Source organism: Geospiza fortis, unplaced genomic scaffold (genome assembly GCF_000277835.1).
Source record: "Geospiza fortis unplaced genomic scaffold, GeoFor_1.0 scaffold131, whole genome shotgun sequence".
Lineage (NCBI taxonomy): Eukaryota > Metazoa > Chordata > Aves > Passeriformes > Thraupidae > Geospiza > Geospiza fortis.
Genome location: NW_005054391.1, coordinates 490455 through 506523, shown reverse-complemented (window position 1 = coordinate 506523; position 16069 = coordinate 490455). Strand labels below are relative to the sequence as shown.

Sequence of the window (16069 nt, the reverse complement as noted above, 5' to 3'; positions counted from 1 at the left end):
ATTCCTTATTGATGGAATGTATTGGTCAGTCAGCTAGAGAGTGTGAAATGTGGCAGCTGGGGAGGAGAGCATTGGTTCATTCCATTTCCTTTCCATTGTGTTCTGTAATTATATTTATGTACCAACATGTAGAATTTCTAACCATAAACATTGCCATGTCTAGACCTGTCACAGAATTGTACGTTTATGAAGTTGGAGTTTTCATTACTCTGGTAATAATTGGCAAGTGCTCTCTTTTCTTGTAACAATTCAGTAAAAATTTGTTACAACTAAACACATTCTTATTGCTCTCACACCAATGGTTACTTACTGAAATATTTCGAATAATTTTCATCTTCCATTTCAAGCTTCCTTTGTGGTTTTGCTTCCATGCCCTTTTTTCCTGTGGTGACCATTCCTTTCAGATATCATTTGTTGATCTCAGCACCAGTGCCTCATGTTAAAGTAAGAGTATGTCACATTCCATTGTGGTTACAGTAATTCAGTTAAGAGGAAAAAAAAAAGGAAATCAGGAAGCAGGGAAGTGAAAATAAATGCTTTAAAAGAAAAATTTTCTTCACGTGTAATTCTGTCTTGAACATGGAAATTCTCTCTGGAACATGGAAAAATTACTTGTCTGGCCAAAATGCTGAAGTATTCTTTTATGAGTAACTTAGGTGAGAGATCTGAGCACCAAACCTTTGCAAGGGTTGCATTTAAACAGTTTAATTAATTGAGTACATAATTAGTTGAGTTTAGCAATAAGGATCTACTTCCCTATATTTCATTCAGACATTGCTATTTGAAAAATCATCCTGGATTCTTTGAGTAAGGCATAATAATTATTTGCTGTGGAAGGTTTAAGGACTGGTGCCAGACTGGCAAGAGCAGTGTGCTTTAGCAGGAGCTCTGTGCTGTAGCAGCTGTTGTGTCATCAGCCATGCTAGAAGGGAAGGGAGCTCCAAGTATTTCAGCAAGCCGTCCATCTGAAAGGCTCTGTGAGCTGGGCTGCTCTTGTCTTCCACTGGCTCTTCATCAAAGGGTGTGTTCTGTGATGTGACACAGTTTAGTAACTTTTTTTCATGTATTTGTCCACCAGGAATCCCATCATTTTCTTAATTTCAATCCTCCCCTCCCTTGGCATGCATTTCCATGGAAAGACTTGTTAGTAAGCTCTTTCATTCTTTGTTTTTGCCAGGCTTGTTACAATATTTTCCACTCAGGACTAATTTATTCTTAACAGCTCAAATCTCTAGTGTTTTCCTCAATCTTTGAATTGTTGTCTAATATACCTCAAACTACTGCTACAACTTTTTTTCTCTGCTAAATGTGTTTTTCTATTAACTTCACAGGGAAATTGGAGCTCACCAACCCTTAGAAATATGAGCGCATTAGTCTGGGACATGAAAGAACTAGTTTCTCTTAAAAAAAAATAAAATAAAAGCAAAAAAAGAGAGCTAGTTACTTATGTAAGGGGTAATTTAGTGAATTAGATTTGTGAAATAAGGAATAGGCTTGAAGTGAGACGTGCCACCTGTGAATCCACCAACCAGGGCTAATGTTCAGTTGAAATAACTCCTTTGTTGCCATGTCTCCCAAGTTCTGTTCCTCCTGTACTCATTCTGCCCCCTGAGGAGTTCCCCTTGTGCTCACAGGGTATATCAAGAGTGAGATTAAAGTTTTTGTCATAATGTCTTTCATCATCATGAAGATGAAAAGGGAGTCAAGAGAAATCAGAGGAAACAGTTTAGGAAACATTGCCTAGGTGCATTCTTGCTGTATTGCACGCTGTGACGATAAAATAACTTGGCTGTGTTAATGCTTTACTTTGCAGACAGCCTTGAACCACTACAATAGGCCTAGCTTTCCTGCTGCCCTGGAATAGTCAGAGGCATTTATCTTTTCTCTAATTTAGCTTTCAGAGCCTAGACTTTCTTCTTCCTATATCTTCTTTTTAGCAAAAATATCTGTCTTATTTTCATGTCATCCCTACAATGTTTTGTGCAAAACTGAGAGCTTGGTTTCTTTTGTTCTAATTCTAAGCATGTTTTATCTTGTTCAGCTTGCTCAGCAAAGACACATTTCATTTGAGTGCAAACCCTCTGACCTCTAAAAAAGAAAAAATTCAGAACATCATGAGTTCTGTATTTGCTTGTATTTGGTTTTTTTTTCATTATTGCACCTCACCAACAAGAAATGTTAGACTTTGTGCTGTTCCTGAGGTACAGGTAGTTAGTTGTTCCTTCAGTATTTCTTATGAGTGAATTCTCTCCCACAAGTTTCATAGAGAAACATTGCTCTGCCTTCTCTGGACAATGAACTGCTCCTTGCACTGATGGCAGTGACAGCACTGTGGCTGTCTTAGAAGATGAATTGAGCCGTAACAAAGCAGCATTTGTAAAAGCTCCAGACTGTGTGACACATTCTCCAAACTAGAAAACAGTGTAATTGTTGTAAGTGTAATAGCATCCGAATCCCACTATTTCGAATGTGAGAAACAGCACATTTTTTTTTCGCTAAATGAAATAAGAAGCTTATAAACCTCCATGATCAGCTCTTGCTTGAAGTGTGTTAAGTAGATTGTGGAAAAAGCTTGGAGAGCGTGCAAGAAAAACCAAAATGTCTTCTAATGTATCTCAAAAAGAAAGTAATGTTTTATTAAATTAATGCTAAAACTTAGTGCTATATTAATGCCAACCATCAATGTTAAAGATCTCTTCCAAGTAGCTACGTGCACTAAATACTGTGCAATTTGCTCTGTGGAGGGCATTAATGTGCTTGTGGCACTCAAAGCTGAGAACTTCCCATTCTGTGTTCCATACCCATGTCATTTTACAGTCTTACATGACCAATTCTGAGTACTGCATGAGTGATTAAACACCTCTGGGATCTCCAGCAAGATGCAGAGGAAAGAAGTGACCTTGACTGACTTACTGATGGCATTAATTGTTATATGAAACAGCTTGCAGAGTATAGTTGTGCAGTAGTATATTAAAGTATGACCAGCAATTCAGTTTAGGTGCAGTTTAACTGCCTGGATATTACTCTAAAAATGTTCAATTAGAAGAATTAATGGAAATCAAAACCTATTCTTTTACAAATTCTATAATTACTAGAAAGTTGAAAGGTCTGAGATATTACAGGTGAGTATTTATTACGTTCCTGAAAATTTTTATATTAGAAGGATTAAAAACCATTCTGAATAACAGGGAAAATATTTGTAAATATTTTGTGTAAATTGCTTTGTGATGTAATGGACCTTGTTTATAACCTATTATAATGAATTTAAGAGGCTGTAACAGAAGTACAGTGTGAGTTTCTGACCTTAACTTTGCGGTTCATGACTTTTATTTTCGTTTGTTAATATAAAACTGCAGCAAAATAAATCCAAAGCATCATATAGATTTCACATCTGGAAACAAAAATAAACATTAATAATGATGGAGTTGAGCTGCTGTAGAAATCATTCTAATGATGTGACATGAAGTGGTGATAAGAAAAGCATCAGGCTTTGGGTAGTAGATCAAGAGAAGTTCAGGGGGATTTTAAATTACATTGAGCTTCTTTCTTCTAGCTCAGGCTGAGAAAACACATGGACCTGAAGATTTTAGATTGACGCCTAAACCCAAAGTGGTGCAAACTCAAAAGATCCCGGGTAACTAATTTTTCTTCTTTTTACATTCTTTCTGCATTAAACACTTTTCTACCTTCAGCAGAACTTTTCTACTACTTGCTGCGTCCTCTTTGTGTTGGCTCCAAAGGAAGTCCTGATTAAAATATTCTGGTTTCTTTTGTGGTTCCAGTGACTAATACTGGAATGAATTGTAAAGCAGGATGCACCTAGCTCTGGCTGAACTGTGGCTTTCACAGATTTCACTGCGTGATTCAATTTGATTTTTGAAATTAATAATTTCTGTCTATGCGATCTGCATGTTTGACATAACAAAAATTTCCATCTGTAGACTTGACCACAGTGATAGAATTTAAGTAATTACCTCCTTGATTGTCTTCTGATTACAGATTCTTTTAGGTAACACCAACAGCAATGAGTAAGAACAATTTTATATAGCACGTGATGAGATATAACTGTATTTGCCTTGAAGGAAAGAGAAGCTCTACTGATTTTTAAATTTTTTTATCTCATTGTTGTATGGTTAGTTTTGTGATTTGGTGTAACACTTATTTAGTTCTGTTTTTCAGAATTCTAAATTCTCTAATGTTGATTTTATTGCTTGTATTTTCTTCCCTGAGCCATGCAAAATTACGAGGACAAATCTAAACTTGAGGTTGTATTTAATTCTATTTTTTAAAAAACTTCACTTAGATTTTTCTAAAGCACAGCTAGCCTGCATTCAGGAGGATGTGTGCTAAAGGAAAGGACCAGGAAGGTTTTCAGGACTGAAATGCAGAGCTTCCCATGAAGAGGACCTCTAATACTTATCAATAAATGCATTTTACACAATCCTATGGATTCACATTAATGTCTCACTTGCACTTTTTTCTTTTTTTATTTAAACTTGCCTGCAGATTTCCAGAATTTACTGAAGTGAAACCAGCAGTCAATCTAATTTCATTTTAATTTCTAATTGCCTTTTTTAACCACACTCAACTTTCCTTGTTTTGCTATGTTTCAAAGATTAAAATATGAAAACTAATCAAGATGGATCATTGATTAATTTTAAACTAGGTGCTTGTAGTTACTGACAGATGTTCATTGTCAAATTCCCATGACTGATAGATATTTGTTTAACAACAAGGGGAGAAAGGGCTTCCTTCATATTCCACCTACCTTTTTAAGTCACAATTTATGTGTCTTTTTTCTCTAGGTTGGGACTACTTTTTCTCTTTTTTTATTAATTATCATTTTTTTCAGGAGTGAGTGGTCAAGAAGCCAAATATGTGCCTTGTATTATTCTTAATCAAGAGACCTTTTGGTTATTTTTCTTATCATAGCTTCTAATGAAATACAGCTGCTTCCTTCTGGATCCAGAATCCCTGATGCTCCCAAAAGTCCATTGACCGAACTTGGTAATTACTTTCTTTGTAACTATGAGTAAACTTTACTGAAAAGTTATCTTCACAAAGCTTGCTCCAGTAAGAGAAGTAATGTAATTTAAACAGTAACACACAAGTGTCTTATACTGTGCCCTTTTTGGGGTGCTATGTACACCCCTTCCTTGCACAATTGGACCCTAAGCTCAGTGCTTTGATGCTTGTGTTGGTGATGAGTGGGGATATTCCAGCAAGCTGTGAGCATCTGGAGTCCTGTGCTGGGAAGAACATGATGTTTGTGTGGATGCTTTCTTCCTCTTCCCTTCTTCCTTACTTTCTTCTGCTGGGAGACATCTCAGATGTGAGCTCACCATATAGGGACCAGTTGTGTATGGTAGATATTATTTCTTGTCCTTGTTGTTACCCTAAACTAATTTTTGTCCAGTTCCAAGTGAGCAGTTTTTATAACTGATGTTGTTGAGCTGTTTGTGGCAGGGGATGTCCAGTGCCAAGCTTAGTCTCACCCCTCACCATCTCATGCCTCTGCTCCTCTACATTGTACCCTGTGTCTCCCTTGCTCAAGACCTCTGATTTCATAACAGGCCCTTATTTCCTCTGTGTCTGTGTTAAATTAGTTCATTCTACCAAAACTATTGCTTGTTGCTGCTTTCAGAATTAACAGCTATTACACTGATTACCTGGAGGGCCCTTGAATCAGATTCATTTCTATGTCTTTAAGCATTAGTCAAGAAGTTATTATAGAATAGTGCTGGCTTATTAGGATTCCATACTTTTGCTTAATCTAGTCTGCAATATTTAAAAATAATTTCCACAAATGCCTCTTAGTTCTTGAAATGCGTGTTTGAAGTAGATTCTCAAGAACGTGAAAATAATCCTCATAATCTGTTCTTAATTTGATAGATTTTTTTGACAGCTCTTTTCCAGATATGTTTGAGGGGATGGAGAGAGATATTTGGTTAAATCCAATTAGAAGCAGCACTGGAAAAAGAGAAACACAGTGATTTAAGAACCTATTTGCTAGAAATGTAACTGAAAAAGTGAAAATTACTAGGGGTGTGAAGTACTTTTTCTTTTTATTAAAAAAAGATAATAATCTAATCCTGTGTTTGTCTCAGTGATAAAAGTGGAAGAATAGCAACATTTGAAGAAAAAATAAGTGTTTCATTCAAGTATTTATTATGGTTTTGTTCTCGTGTCCTCCATTCCCTTTGAATAATTTCACTTGGCAAAAGTGGGATTTCATTATGTGAGGCCAGGCCCAGCCATTGGGTCAAAGGGAGCATCTGTGCTCTCCATGAAATCACTGATGAAGTCAAAGATATTCTGTGAGAGTCAGGGCATGGTTATACAGAGGAGATTTCTCTGCACTGTGCCTCTGCATGCTTTGATCACCTGCTGTCATAAAACCAGAAAAGTAAGCAAAATTTCATTTATGAAGTTCAACTGTGTGTGACCTGTATTCTGCCCTAGCTCCCCTGAAGAATTTTTTGTTTATTTTTCTATCTGGATTGTGCTAGAGGGAGATCTCTCCTTTGTTTTGTAAACTTCCTGTGTGGTCAGTATCCTTTTGGATTCAAATGTTTCTGAAAAGATAGCTTTGTGAACACGCCTTCCATGTTCTGGTGCCTTTGGGAGATCTCTTATAGGTCTTGCTGGGTGTAAATGGATCAATGGAAGCTTTTGCCAAAAGCTGTGAATTGTATGGCTTTTGTTGGCAGTGTTTTCTTCTCTAGAAATATAGAACAGAATGGTTCCATTTCCAAGGGACCTGCAGTGATCATCTGGTCCAGCTGCTGAGTCCAACTACGTCAGGATAGTAACCCGGGATCCAAATTGTTAATGTGATAAGGTAGATTGAAAGTAAATGGGAAAGCAGATCCAATGTGTGAAAAAAAGGCTGGGTCACTTTTTGGCACGGATATTCATATTTCCTGTACTGGAAATGAACACTGCACCTAATTATTTGAATGGGGGTTTTAACAGAAAGAAAAATTCTTACTGACCAGTTCATACAATGAAGTAGGATCAGTAGAAGCACAGTAGTGCAAAACCTGCACATGATGGACGATTGTTCATGATGGCTTTTGGGTAAGAGTGCCTAATTCCATCTTGACTCCATTTTCATTAAAGCACGCTTCAGGTTATCCATACTTCAAAGTGAAGAAAGTCTTTGCAATAATCCTCATCACAGATAACAGATAGTAGGTGTTGTTACTAACTTCAACAATTATTTCACTGATTTCATTGTACTACTCTTGTCTTATCTTTTGCCATTACAACTTCTTTAAAAATAGTTATACATATTGCAGTAGTGACTAGAGACTTGCAAGTGGTGTGAATATCAAATGTTGTGTTGTAGCTGCCTTGCTGTGAGTAAAATCCTCTTGAGAAATAAGGATTCAGCTTGATTAGGTAGGGTATGCTAAATAAGAATGGGGTAAAATTAATGGAGCAAAGAGACATTCAAATAGAAAAACTCTTGTTAGTTACAGTAGAACTTAGATTTTGTATCACTTGCCAGAAGAGTCTGTCTTGGAATGATAAAATTTTGTTTCATGTTTGCTCTTAGCTACTCAGAGTCCAGCCTTGAAATCCGTATCTCTACCTTCTACGGAAAAAAAAGAGATGGAAATGGGTAATTAGCAGATTAGTTCCGTGATTTTTTTTTCCATTATCTTGGCGTCATAGATCTGCAAATGTTAGTCTTGGCTACCAACATTCACAGAGAGCTGCTTATTCACCATTCTTGTGTCTGTGTAACCACCTGAAGAATGTATCTGTTGTCAGCTTAAAAACTGCCCAAACACTGTGTTGTCATATCTCATCGTCATCTTTCTTCTTTTGGTATAGCTGCAGCTCTTACCCATAAAATTTAATAAGAGAGAATTCCTTGCTGGTAAGAGTTCTTTCAAGCATGTTGCACTTGCATTTCAAGGCCAGAAACCTGTTTTTCCAGCCATCCCCTCCCCTTGTCGCAGCCATTGTGTTACGTCTCACTTGAGGCCATCTGCCGTCTTGCTCAGCTTAGCGTTGGCATCGTCTGGAAATGCACAGCCTTTGCTCAGTGTTTCATGCTAATCCATCAAGTCACAGCTCTCTCAACATTTTAAGCTTAGATTGTTTTTTCAGCTTTTGAGGAAAAACAGACTGTTTCTTCAGGATCCAAACCGTCCAGTACCATGGAAGTGCAACCAACCCGACTCGGTAATGGTTCTCATGAGGTTAATCCTCCTGACAGTTGGGAATTTTTGGAGGAGACAGTGCCCCTCATGGAATAGTTTGTTCAGTTTAATATAAATGAAGAATAACTGTGGCTATGAAAGTGCTGCACCAAGTGTTAGGTCTTTATGACATTCTATGTGAAATACTAAGTTAGTAGTTCAGGGGGTTTTCCATGTTTGGCAGCAGCATGCAGTTCTTAGTTTTAAAAGTAAATTGGACTTACTGTAAATGTCAAATTTAAATAGGACTGCCCACACCTGAGTTTCATAAATAGAATATCCTGATTTGCTGAAGGATTCTGACTTGTTAAGGATTAATGAAAACCAAAGAAATTCCAACATATTTTGAAATGATCACTCTTCTTTTAGCCTTTCTGTATAAACATAGATATAATTCTGCCCAGATTTCTAAAGTGGCACTATAAAAACACATCACTGAAGATTCAGATGCTTTCTAGTTGGTCCTTACAGAATTTCTATTATGTGTTTCTATTATTTTATAGATGTTACTTGCCTGGGGCAACTGACAGTTTTCTAAAATAAGGAAAAAATATAATAAGATGAGAGCCAGTTGGAAAGATTTCATTTCATTAGCATGCCAATAGTATCGTGCCTGATGCATATGTTTTTGGAAGAAATTAACATTGAAGGAAATCCATTACTGAGGGGGAGATTGATTGCAATAGTTAGCTGTTCGCATGTCTGACAAAAGGAAGTTTCTACGTTTCATTTGGTCCAGCTCCTTTTTCCTTCTCCAGTTTTAGCACCAGGAGATTGTCCTTCCTGATCCTAGAAAAAATTCCATGCACTCACAGTTTGCTACTTTTTATTAATAATATGTTCTCCTATTTTGAATAGCCTTGTATTTTCACTTTTTAACTCTGTATTTCACCTTTTTACGAGAGTCTGATAATGCATTTTGGACCAAATTTTTGTTCATTACTGTGTGTTTTTGGAAATCATTTTCAAGTCAATAACTTAATCAGTTATTGTACATATCAGACTCTGCCTTTCTGTGGAACATAATATTTTAAGTATTACCCAGAAATTTTGTCAGCTTATGAAGGAATATGATATTGCAGAAGGTTTCTTATCACTTCAAAACAATACAGCATTATTTTTGCTTTTATTTTCCAGCTTCACATGACTTTCTTCATGTTATTTCTACTCCCCAGACTTTTACATCTTCAGAAATATCACACACTGGTAAATTATAATAGAATTCTTTCAGAAGCCTTTCATACCCTTTTGGTTGGTTGGTGGTGAAAAGTTCTTTGCTGCTTCCATGTTGATGATTTCATTGCATACTGCTTGCCGTGGGTGTTGTCCTACATCTTATTTTTGCCACTCCTGTATCACCATCCTCATTCCTGTGACCAGGCAGAGTACAAGTTTAAAGCAAGTCTGCAAGTAGCTTGCAGAATAATGCAATATTAATCAAAGAAGTGTGTCAGGAAAAGATTTAAATTTTGCAAGGCTTAAGGCTGTTCCAGTTAAGCAAAATACCATGCTTTTTTGTGATATTTTTTATTTATTTTATCCTTTCAATTTTTCACATGCAGTTTGCTCTGATTTTTTCCCTGTTTATTGTCTTAAAATAAGTCAACACAACTAAGGCCAGACCTTTCCAACTAAGCTATACTTTGAGTTATAGCTTTGGGAATAGATAATTTTTCCTGTAGCCATAGGTAGGTGAGGATGCCCAAGTTAACATCTTCAGCTAAGTAATTAGTGATGGTATTTGAAATGGAAAAGGAGGTTAATTTTTAAATGAATAAGCAAAAATATAAAATAAATGCTTTGCAGAGTAATGAAAAGTAAAGTTTCTCTCCACCAGATGTTCCTTCTTAATTTACTTACATGAAATTATTTCTCAGGTTTGGTTGTTTTGTTGTTTTTCTTAACAGCAGCTAGAGGTACTACTGATTTGGAAATATCCATGCATGTAATTACTACAGAGCTTCAGCTGTTTGAATGGCATAGGATAAAAATCAAAAGTTGACTTCAATATAGCTTCAAAATTTTGTTTTCTTTTTTTTTATCCTTGTTGCTATTTTTGAAAGTTTTCCATTGCTTTAGTTGTCAACCTCACAGTAATTCATACATACTGCTGTTATTAACTAGATTCTCATCTGTACTTATAATTCATCTTTGTTGAAGGATCAGAGGCAAAGAGAAGAGTTCCCTTTAGTTGGTTGTGTTTGGTTTTCTCATTGTTAAGATTCCCAGCTGTGGACCTGCCTTTCTTAGTTTTGGGGTTTTTTTTCCCCTGTGCTGAGAGAACTTAGTTTTGAGAGGGAGTAAAAAGCTTACACATATTTCTGTGTACTGTTTCCATTAAAAGGCAAACCCCCTAACTACTTTCTGGATCCAGAGGTGTTTTCTTACTATCTACCATGCATTATATGCTAAGGTTATTAGGTAATAAGAATTCTCATTAGTATGAATAAAATGGTTTCCACATTGACTTCCACACCAGCCCAACAGTCCATGAGACTGAGTAATGCAATTTTCCCTGTGCTTCCATTTTAACAAAGCAACACCTGTTCACCAAGTCCTGAGTTATCCAGGCAGCTCTGAGGCAATTAAACCTTTTAACACAAGATTATCTTTCCAGATGTAGGTGAAAGGAAGCCTCTTTCTTCAAGAGTCACAACATCTGGCATGCCAGAAATGCCACCAATCTCAGCTGGTAATAATATCTGTCTTCTCTGTAGTTGTCCTCACATCTAGGCGGGCTCTCAAAAGACACAGCAATGCTTTGTCTGGATTTTCTTATGAAGGATTGTTTGTATAGATTTATATATGTATATATATATGTGTGTGTGTGTGTGTGTGTGGAGGGCCATCGTTGTAAGGAATGGTTAAATAAATGTTAACATGTCCAATTTGCTCTTTTTGCACATTGGAAAAAGCTCCTCCACAGGCAGAAAAAAGATTTATCTACAACTCTTAAGCAGATGCAAAGACTTTAGTTAGTAAGTCATTGAGTGTTGCTAGGAAATGATCAAGTTGAAGAGAACTGAACAGAAGGATTTCCATTTCCAAAAGCTGGAAATATCAAAATATCCCAGAGGAATCAGCACTATTTCCTTACTGTCACCAGCTGCATCCAAAGGCATGTTTGTAAACTGTCACAACTCTTGCCTGCCTTAAGCCTGAAACCAAGCCCAAAGCAATGGGCAAATATGCACAGTAGTAGTGAGTACACATAGTCCAGATTTGGCACTGATTTATGTATTAGGCTGTGCATTCTCCCTGTGAAAAATTAGGATAACAGGGTATGAGGAGATGACATGAGGGACTTGTTCTTCAGTGCACAAAGAGATGTTGAGTTTTACAAGTGTAAGTTCTAAGATGTGCTAGAATTCTGTGGAAAATATTCCTTTTTTCACTTGCTTACAAGCATTTATATACAGAGAGATAAATTCTCTGCACTGTGTTTTTTTAGTGTTAGGGACAAAAATTTCTGACCTACAAGCATTTATATACAGAGAGATAAATTCTCTACACTTTGTTTTATTAGTGCCAGGGACAATAATTTCTGACGCATAGAATGAAGGATTTCATTGATTGTAGCGAAAAGTGAAATCAGATCTTGAATTCTAAATACACAGGTGTGATTCTTGCCATGAACTGTTAGAATCAGTCGAGGAAATGTAAGAAGTGCTTTGGTGAATTGGATATTTTGGCATTTTTCTGCTGATGTGGAGCCATTTAGCTACTGAGGCTCAGGGAGTATTGTGTTGGTTGCAACCACCGCAAGACACTTGATTGCAGGTTTGAGTCACAGGGTGCTGTCAGGAAAGGGCAGGTGGGCCCTAAATACAGACATTTAGGGTGTTGTACTGCTGGGGCTGCTTGTACTGCTGGGGCAAGGCTGAGTGCACATCTCAAGATCATTTCTGTGTCTGACCATAGCAACTGAGAGACCAGACCTGGAATGGACCTCGTCTGCTCCACGGGAAACCACAAGGAAGGGTAAATAGCCAGTGATTCCCTCCTTCACTGCTCCCTTTGGCCATGCTCTTCTCTGCAGTGATGAGCCTGTTCAGATGTGCTGCTGTCCCAAAGAGTGGGACAGTGATGTGGCTGGAGCATTATGGCTCTTTACTAAAAATCACTCTACCTGCAAATGTTCTGGGGAATCATTTCTAGGTTTGCTCTCATGCCTTGGCTGCCAGTTCCAGTGAAAGGCAGCATTGTGCCACCACCGTGGGCAGTGAAGCTGTGGCATGGTAGCATGGCCCAAGCAGGGCCACGTCCCCATCTTTGTAGCTCTGTCTTGATGTGACCTGTGTGACAGCAGCCTGTGTGAGGAGCTGAAGGCAGTTTCTGTGTTTGATCTTAGCTGCTCGAAGACCGAGGCCAAAGTCCACCACTCCTTCCTCCCTGGCAACTCAACAAACTGGGATGGGTAACTAGCAACAGTCTTCTGTTCCCATTGTCTGCCATCTCTTTCACTGCCCATCACACGTCCCACCCCAACCCACCTGGCATCCTTTGCCATCTTCCATGGACAGGATGGAGTCTCGTTGGTGCAGCTTGGCTTGCCGAAGCACTGGCCACAGCGGTTCTGCAATTCTCTTGTTTGATCCCACGCTTTTTCCATGGCCCGTGAGCATTTTCTGCAGGAAGCATGTGACATTCTGCAGAGAGACCACATTGCTGCACCTGGCCCTCAGCTCCATTCCCCTGCTTCTTTGTGTTTGGGGGTGGTGGGTCTTGCTTTCTCTGATGCATTCAAACATGACAGCGTTCCTAAGAGGCAAACCCAGCTGGGCTGGCCCAAGAACACAGCACAGCAGCTCAGCCACCTTCCAGACATTCCTTGGGCAGGGCTGCACCTCTTGGTTTCCTCACCACTGACATTCAAGGCCGCTGGTTTTCTTCTGCCCATGCCTTTCCATTGCCATCACCTGGAGCTGGGAATGCTCTGCCCTGCTGCTGCTTTTGAGTCTGTGTATGTTTTTTTTTTAATTGATCCCTCATTTCAGCTTTTGGTGAATATTGGTATGTTTCTTCATGGTTTAAGACACTGGCAGCCTCTGGTACTGACAATATTTCTTGCAGATCTGACAGCTATGCAAGGCAGCAGTGTCCCCAGAGATATTGTTGTGCTTTTAGCCAACCTGTCTGGGGCCTACATTGGGATAAACCTCCAGTGTAGATATAAATGGGGCCATACAAGCAAACCCTATTTAGTGGCAACAGCTTCTTTCACACTGCAGGTGTGCAAGACCAGTCCTGTGTCCTTGCAGTATTTTGTGGCCCAAGGGGTAACAAAGTATTACATGAGCAGGCTGGTGTGCCTAAAATCTGAAGTTGAGTGTGAGTTAAAAATGTAATGAGCAGTAAAAAGTGACTTGGCACTTTTGTCTGGAGCAGTCTTGCTTTCATATCAACTGTGATATTTCACACACTTCAGGATCTTTTCCAGGGAATTTACATTCCCTACTTTGCATTACTTGAAGTAATTTTCTGAGCTTTCTTGTTTTTACAGTGGAGAAATCAGATACTTGTAATTATAACAAGGCATATAAATTTGGCTGGGCTAAGGATATTCATTTCTGTTTTGCTGCCTGGTGATGTTGTCTGAATCACTTTTTATGTTCTCCTATTTTTGCCAAAATTTTAAATTGGATTTTTTCCAGTATCTTCATCTCATAAATTCACTTTCTCCTTGACTCCTCTTGGCCAGTGTTCTTGTACTTATTCAGTCTTGCATTCCTTCTAGCCACATGGGAATTTTTTCCATATTCCTTGTGTCATTCTGTTTAATTTTTTGCATTATATTTTTTGTGGGTTTACACATCTTTGCATATTAACATATTTATTTTTTAAATTCTGCTAATTTTGCAAAATATATCTTTTTTCTGTTTTTTATTGTTTGTACTCTAAACCACTGAGTCCATGGTTGCAGGTGATGCCATGGTGTGATGGTTGATGTATTTTTTAAATAATAAGACACCATTTTTTCCAGCCTCACATGACTTTCTTCATGTTACTTCCACTCCCCAAACTTCTACATCTGGAAAAATGTCAGAGCAAGAGACTGGTAAATGGCATTTATTTTTTATACCCTATCCTTGATTTTTCTTCATATTTGAGTGGTACAATTTTGATGTCTCTTATATATCCTGTATTTTTAATGTTATCTCCCATGGTCTTTCATTTGTTCATTATGGCTTCATGTTATTTGTAGTAACCACCAGTGTATAATTAGTAGTTCTAGCTTCAAGTAAGTGATCCTGATACCACCTGGCACTTTCAGGCCAGTATTGTATTACTGAAAGGTTCTGATGTGGTCAGTGGGGCAGAATTTAGCACTTAAGAGGAAACTCTCAGGCTTTGATGAATTTTGGGATATCAGCATAACAGTTAACCTTTGTAGTGGGAATATTTTTCTTTACCCAGTAGACACATTTAAAGAGATTCATTGATTGGTCTTTGGTTTCCTGTTCACAACTTTTTGAAGTAGTCTCTGATATTTAAAAGGCTGCTGCAGTACATAATTTTGGTCCAACAACTGATTTCTACAGTTACTTGTGCTAATAATTTATTATTTCCCTCCATTTATTCATTAAGAATATAGATTTTTAGGCACAATTTATGCATTTGTATTTGAGCATGAGATTTTCCCAGCATAAAAAACAGTAGAAGGTTTCTGGGAGGTTCTCATCCTTGGTTGTGTTCATGCTAGCATGATTTAACAAGTGACATTTTATTACATCAGTGTATCAAACATCACTTTCTTTCTGGGGACCAATCAAATGGAATTGGGTAGATGAGCATTGACATAGTTCATCATCTGAAGATTAGCTAATTACAACATGCATACACTATTTGTGTTTTCTCTGGTCTTATTTGGCTACAGTTTGGTCAACATGCTTTTAGCTTCGCTTCACAGATAAATTTAGAAAAGCTTTTATCTATTGCAGAATTCACACTGAACACAAACATGATGCAGCTGTACTAATACTCAGTGGGTGGTGCTGACAGTTATCTTGCCTCTGCATGAACACAAGACCTTTGTTTTCTTTTGAAGCTGAGAACTCTATCTATCCAAGGTCATTTCTGTCTTCAGTAGACAGAAAACTTTTAGCAGTTTATCAGGCTTTATCAGGCTTTTCAGTTTATCGTGACTTTGCTGTTGTCTGCAGTATTGTTCTCACCAAGCTACCACAGCCTTCTCCCTTGATTTAAAGAACTGGGCTACTTAGATTACTTATTACTTGGCTTTACACTTTATTAAATCATGAGTGTTGTTAACATTAAGAGTACCCACTCTTCATTTTTTCATATATTACCACTCATAGAAATGTTTCTTTCATGCTCTAGGCTGTATAATTTCTCTAATGGAAATGGTGGTCTTAGGGGGTGATAGAATCTGGGTTTGTGGGGGGTTTTTTGGTTTTTTGTTTTTTTTTTGTTTTTTTTTTGTTTGGTTTTTTGCTGTTGTTGCTGTTTTTGTTTTTTGGGTTTTTTTAAATTTGTGGTTTTTATTAATATATTGTCAGAAAAACCTAAAAATATTTTTAAGCCGTTATCTGGCAAAGGATGGTCTGTCTCAGAAATCCTGCTTCTATCAAAGTAGCTTTGTGGCAGTTGCAGGGAAAATCTGATTCTTGGCCAAAATGTGAATTTGTAGGAAAATGTTTAGACACCGTCTGTGTGAAAATTGTGTGCATGCTGTATCAAAATCATATTAGGCATTTGCAACTCCTTAGTTAAAATATTTTTCTGGCACATCCAAACTAAAGTGTAGGGGAGAAGGGATTTGCTGTCAGCTGTTGCTATTGGATAGAATTTTAAAATCAGATGCAGACAGTTAGCCTCGTAGCTAATGACTAAAA

The 16069-nt window shown here is 37.7% G+C and overlaps 1 protein-coding gene across 4 annotated transcripts in view; it reads left to right on the top strand.

Moving 5' to 3' along the window:
- Positions 1 to 16069, top strand: part of ABI3BP (ABI family member 3 binding protein) — a 136263-nt gene that overhangs the window by 51805 nt on the left and 68389 nt on the right. For 2 of the 4 annotated variants that reach the window (XM_031060789.1, XM_031060788.1), the window contains exons 11-12: positions 3554 to 3634; positions 4933 to 5007. The exons of 1 other annotated variant lie outside the window; for it this stretch is intronic. In XM_031060789.1, coding sequence (XP_030916649.1) covers positions 3554 to 3634; positions 4933 to 5007 — 156 coding nt within the window. The remainder of the gene's footprint in view (positions 1 to 3553; positions 3635 to 4932; positions 5008 to 16069) is intronic. One more of the 4 variants, XM_031060790.1, reaches the window with a different exon arrangement.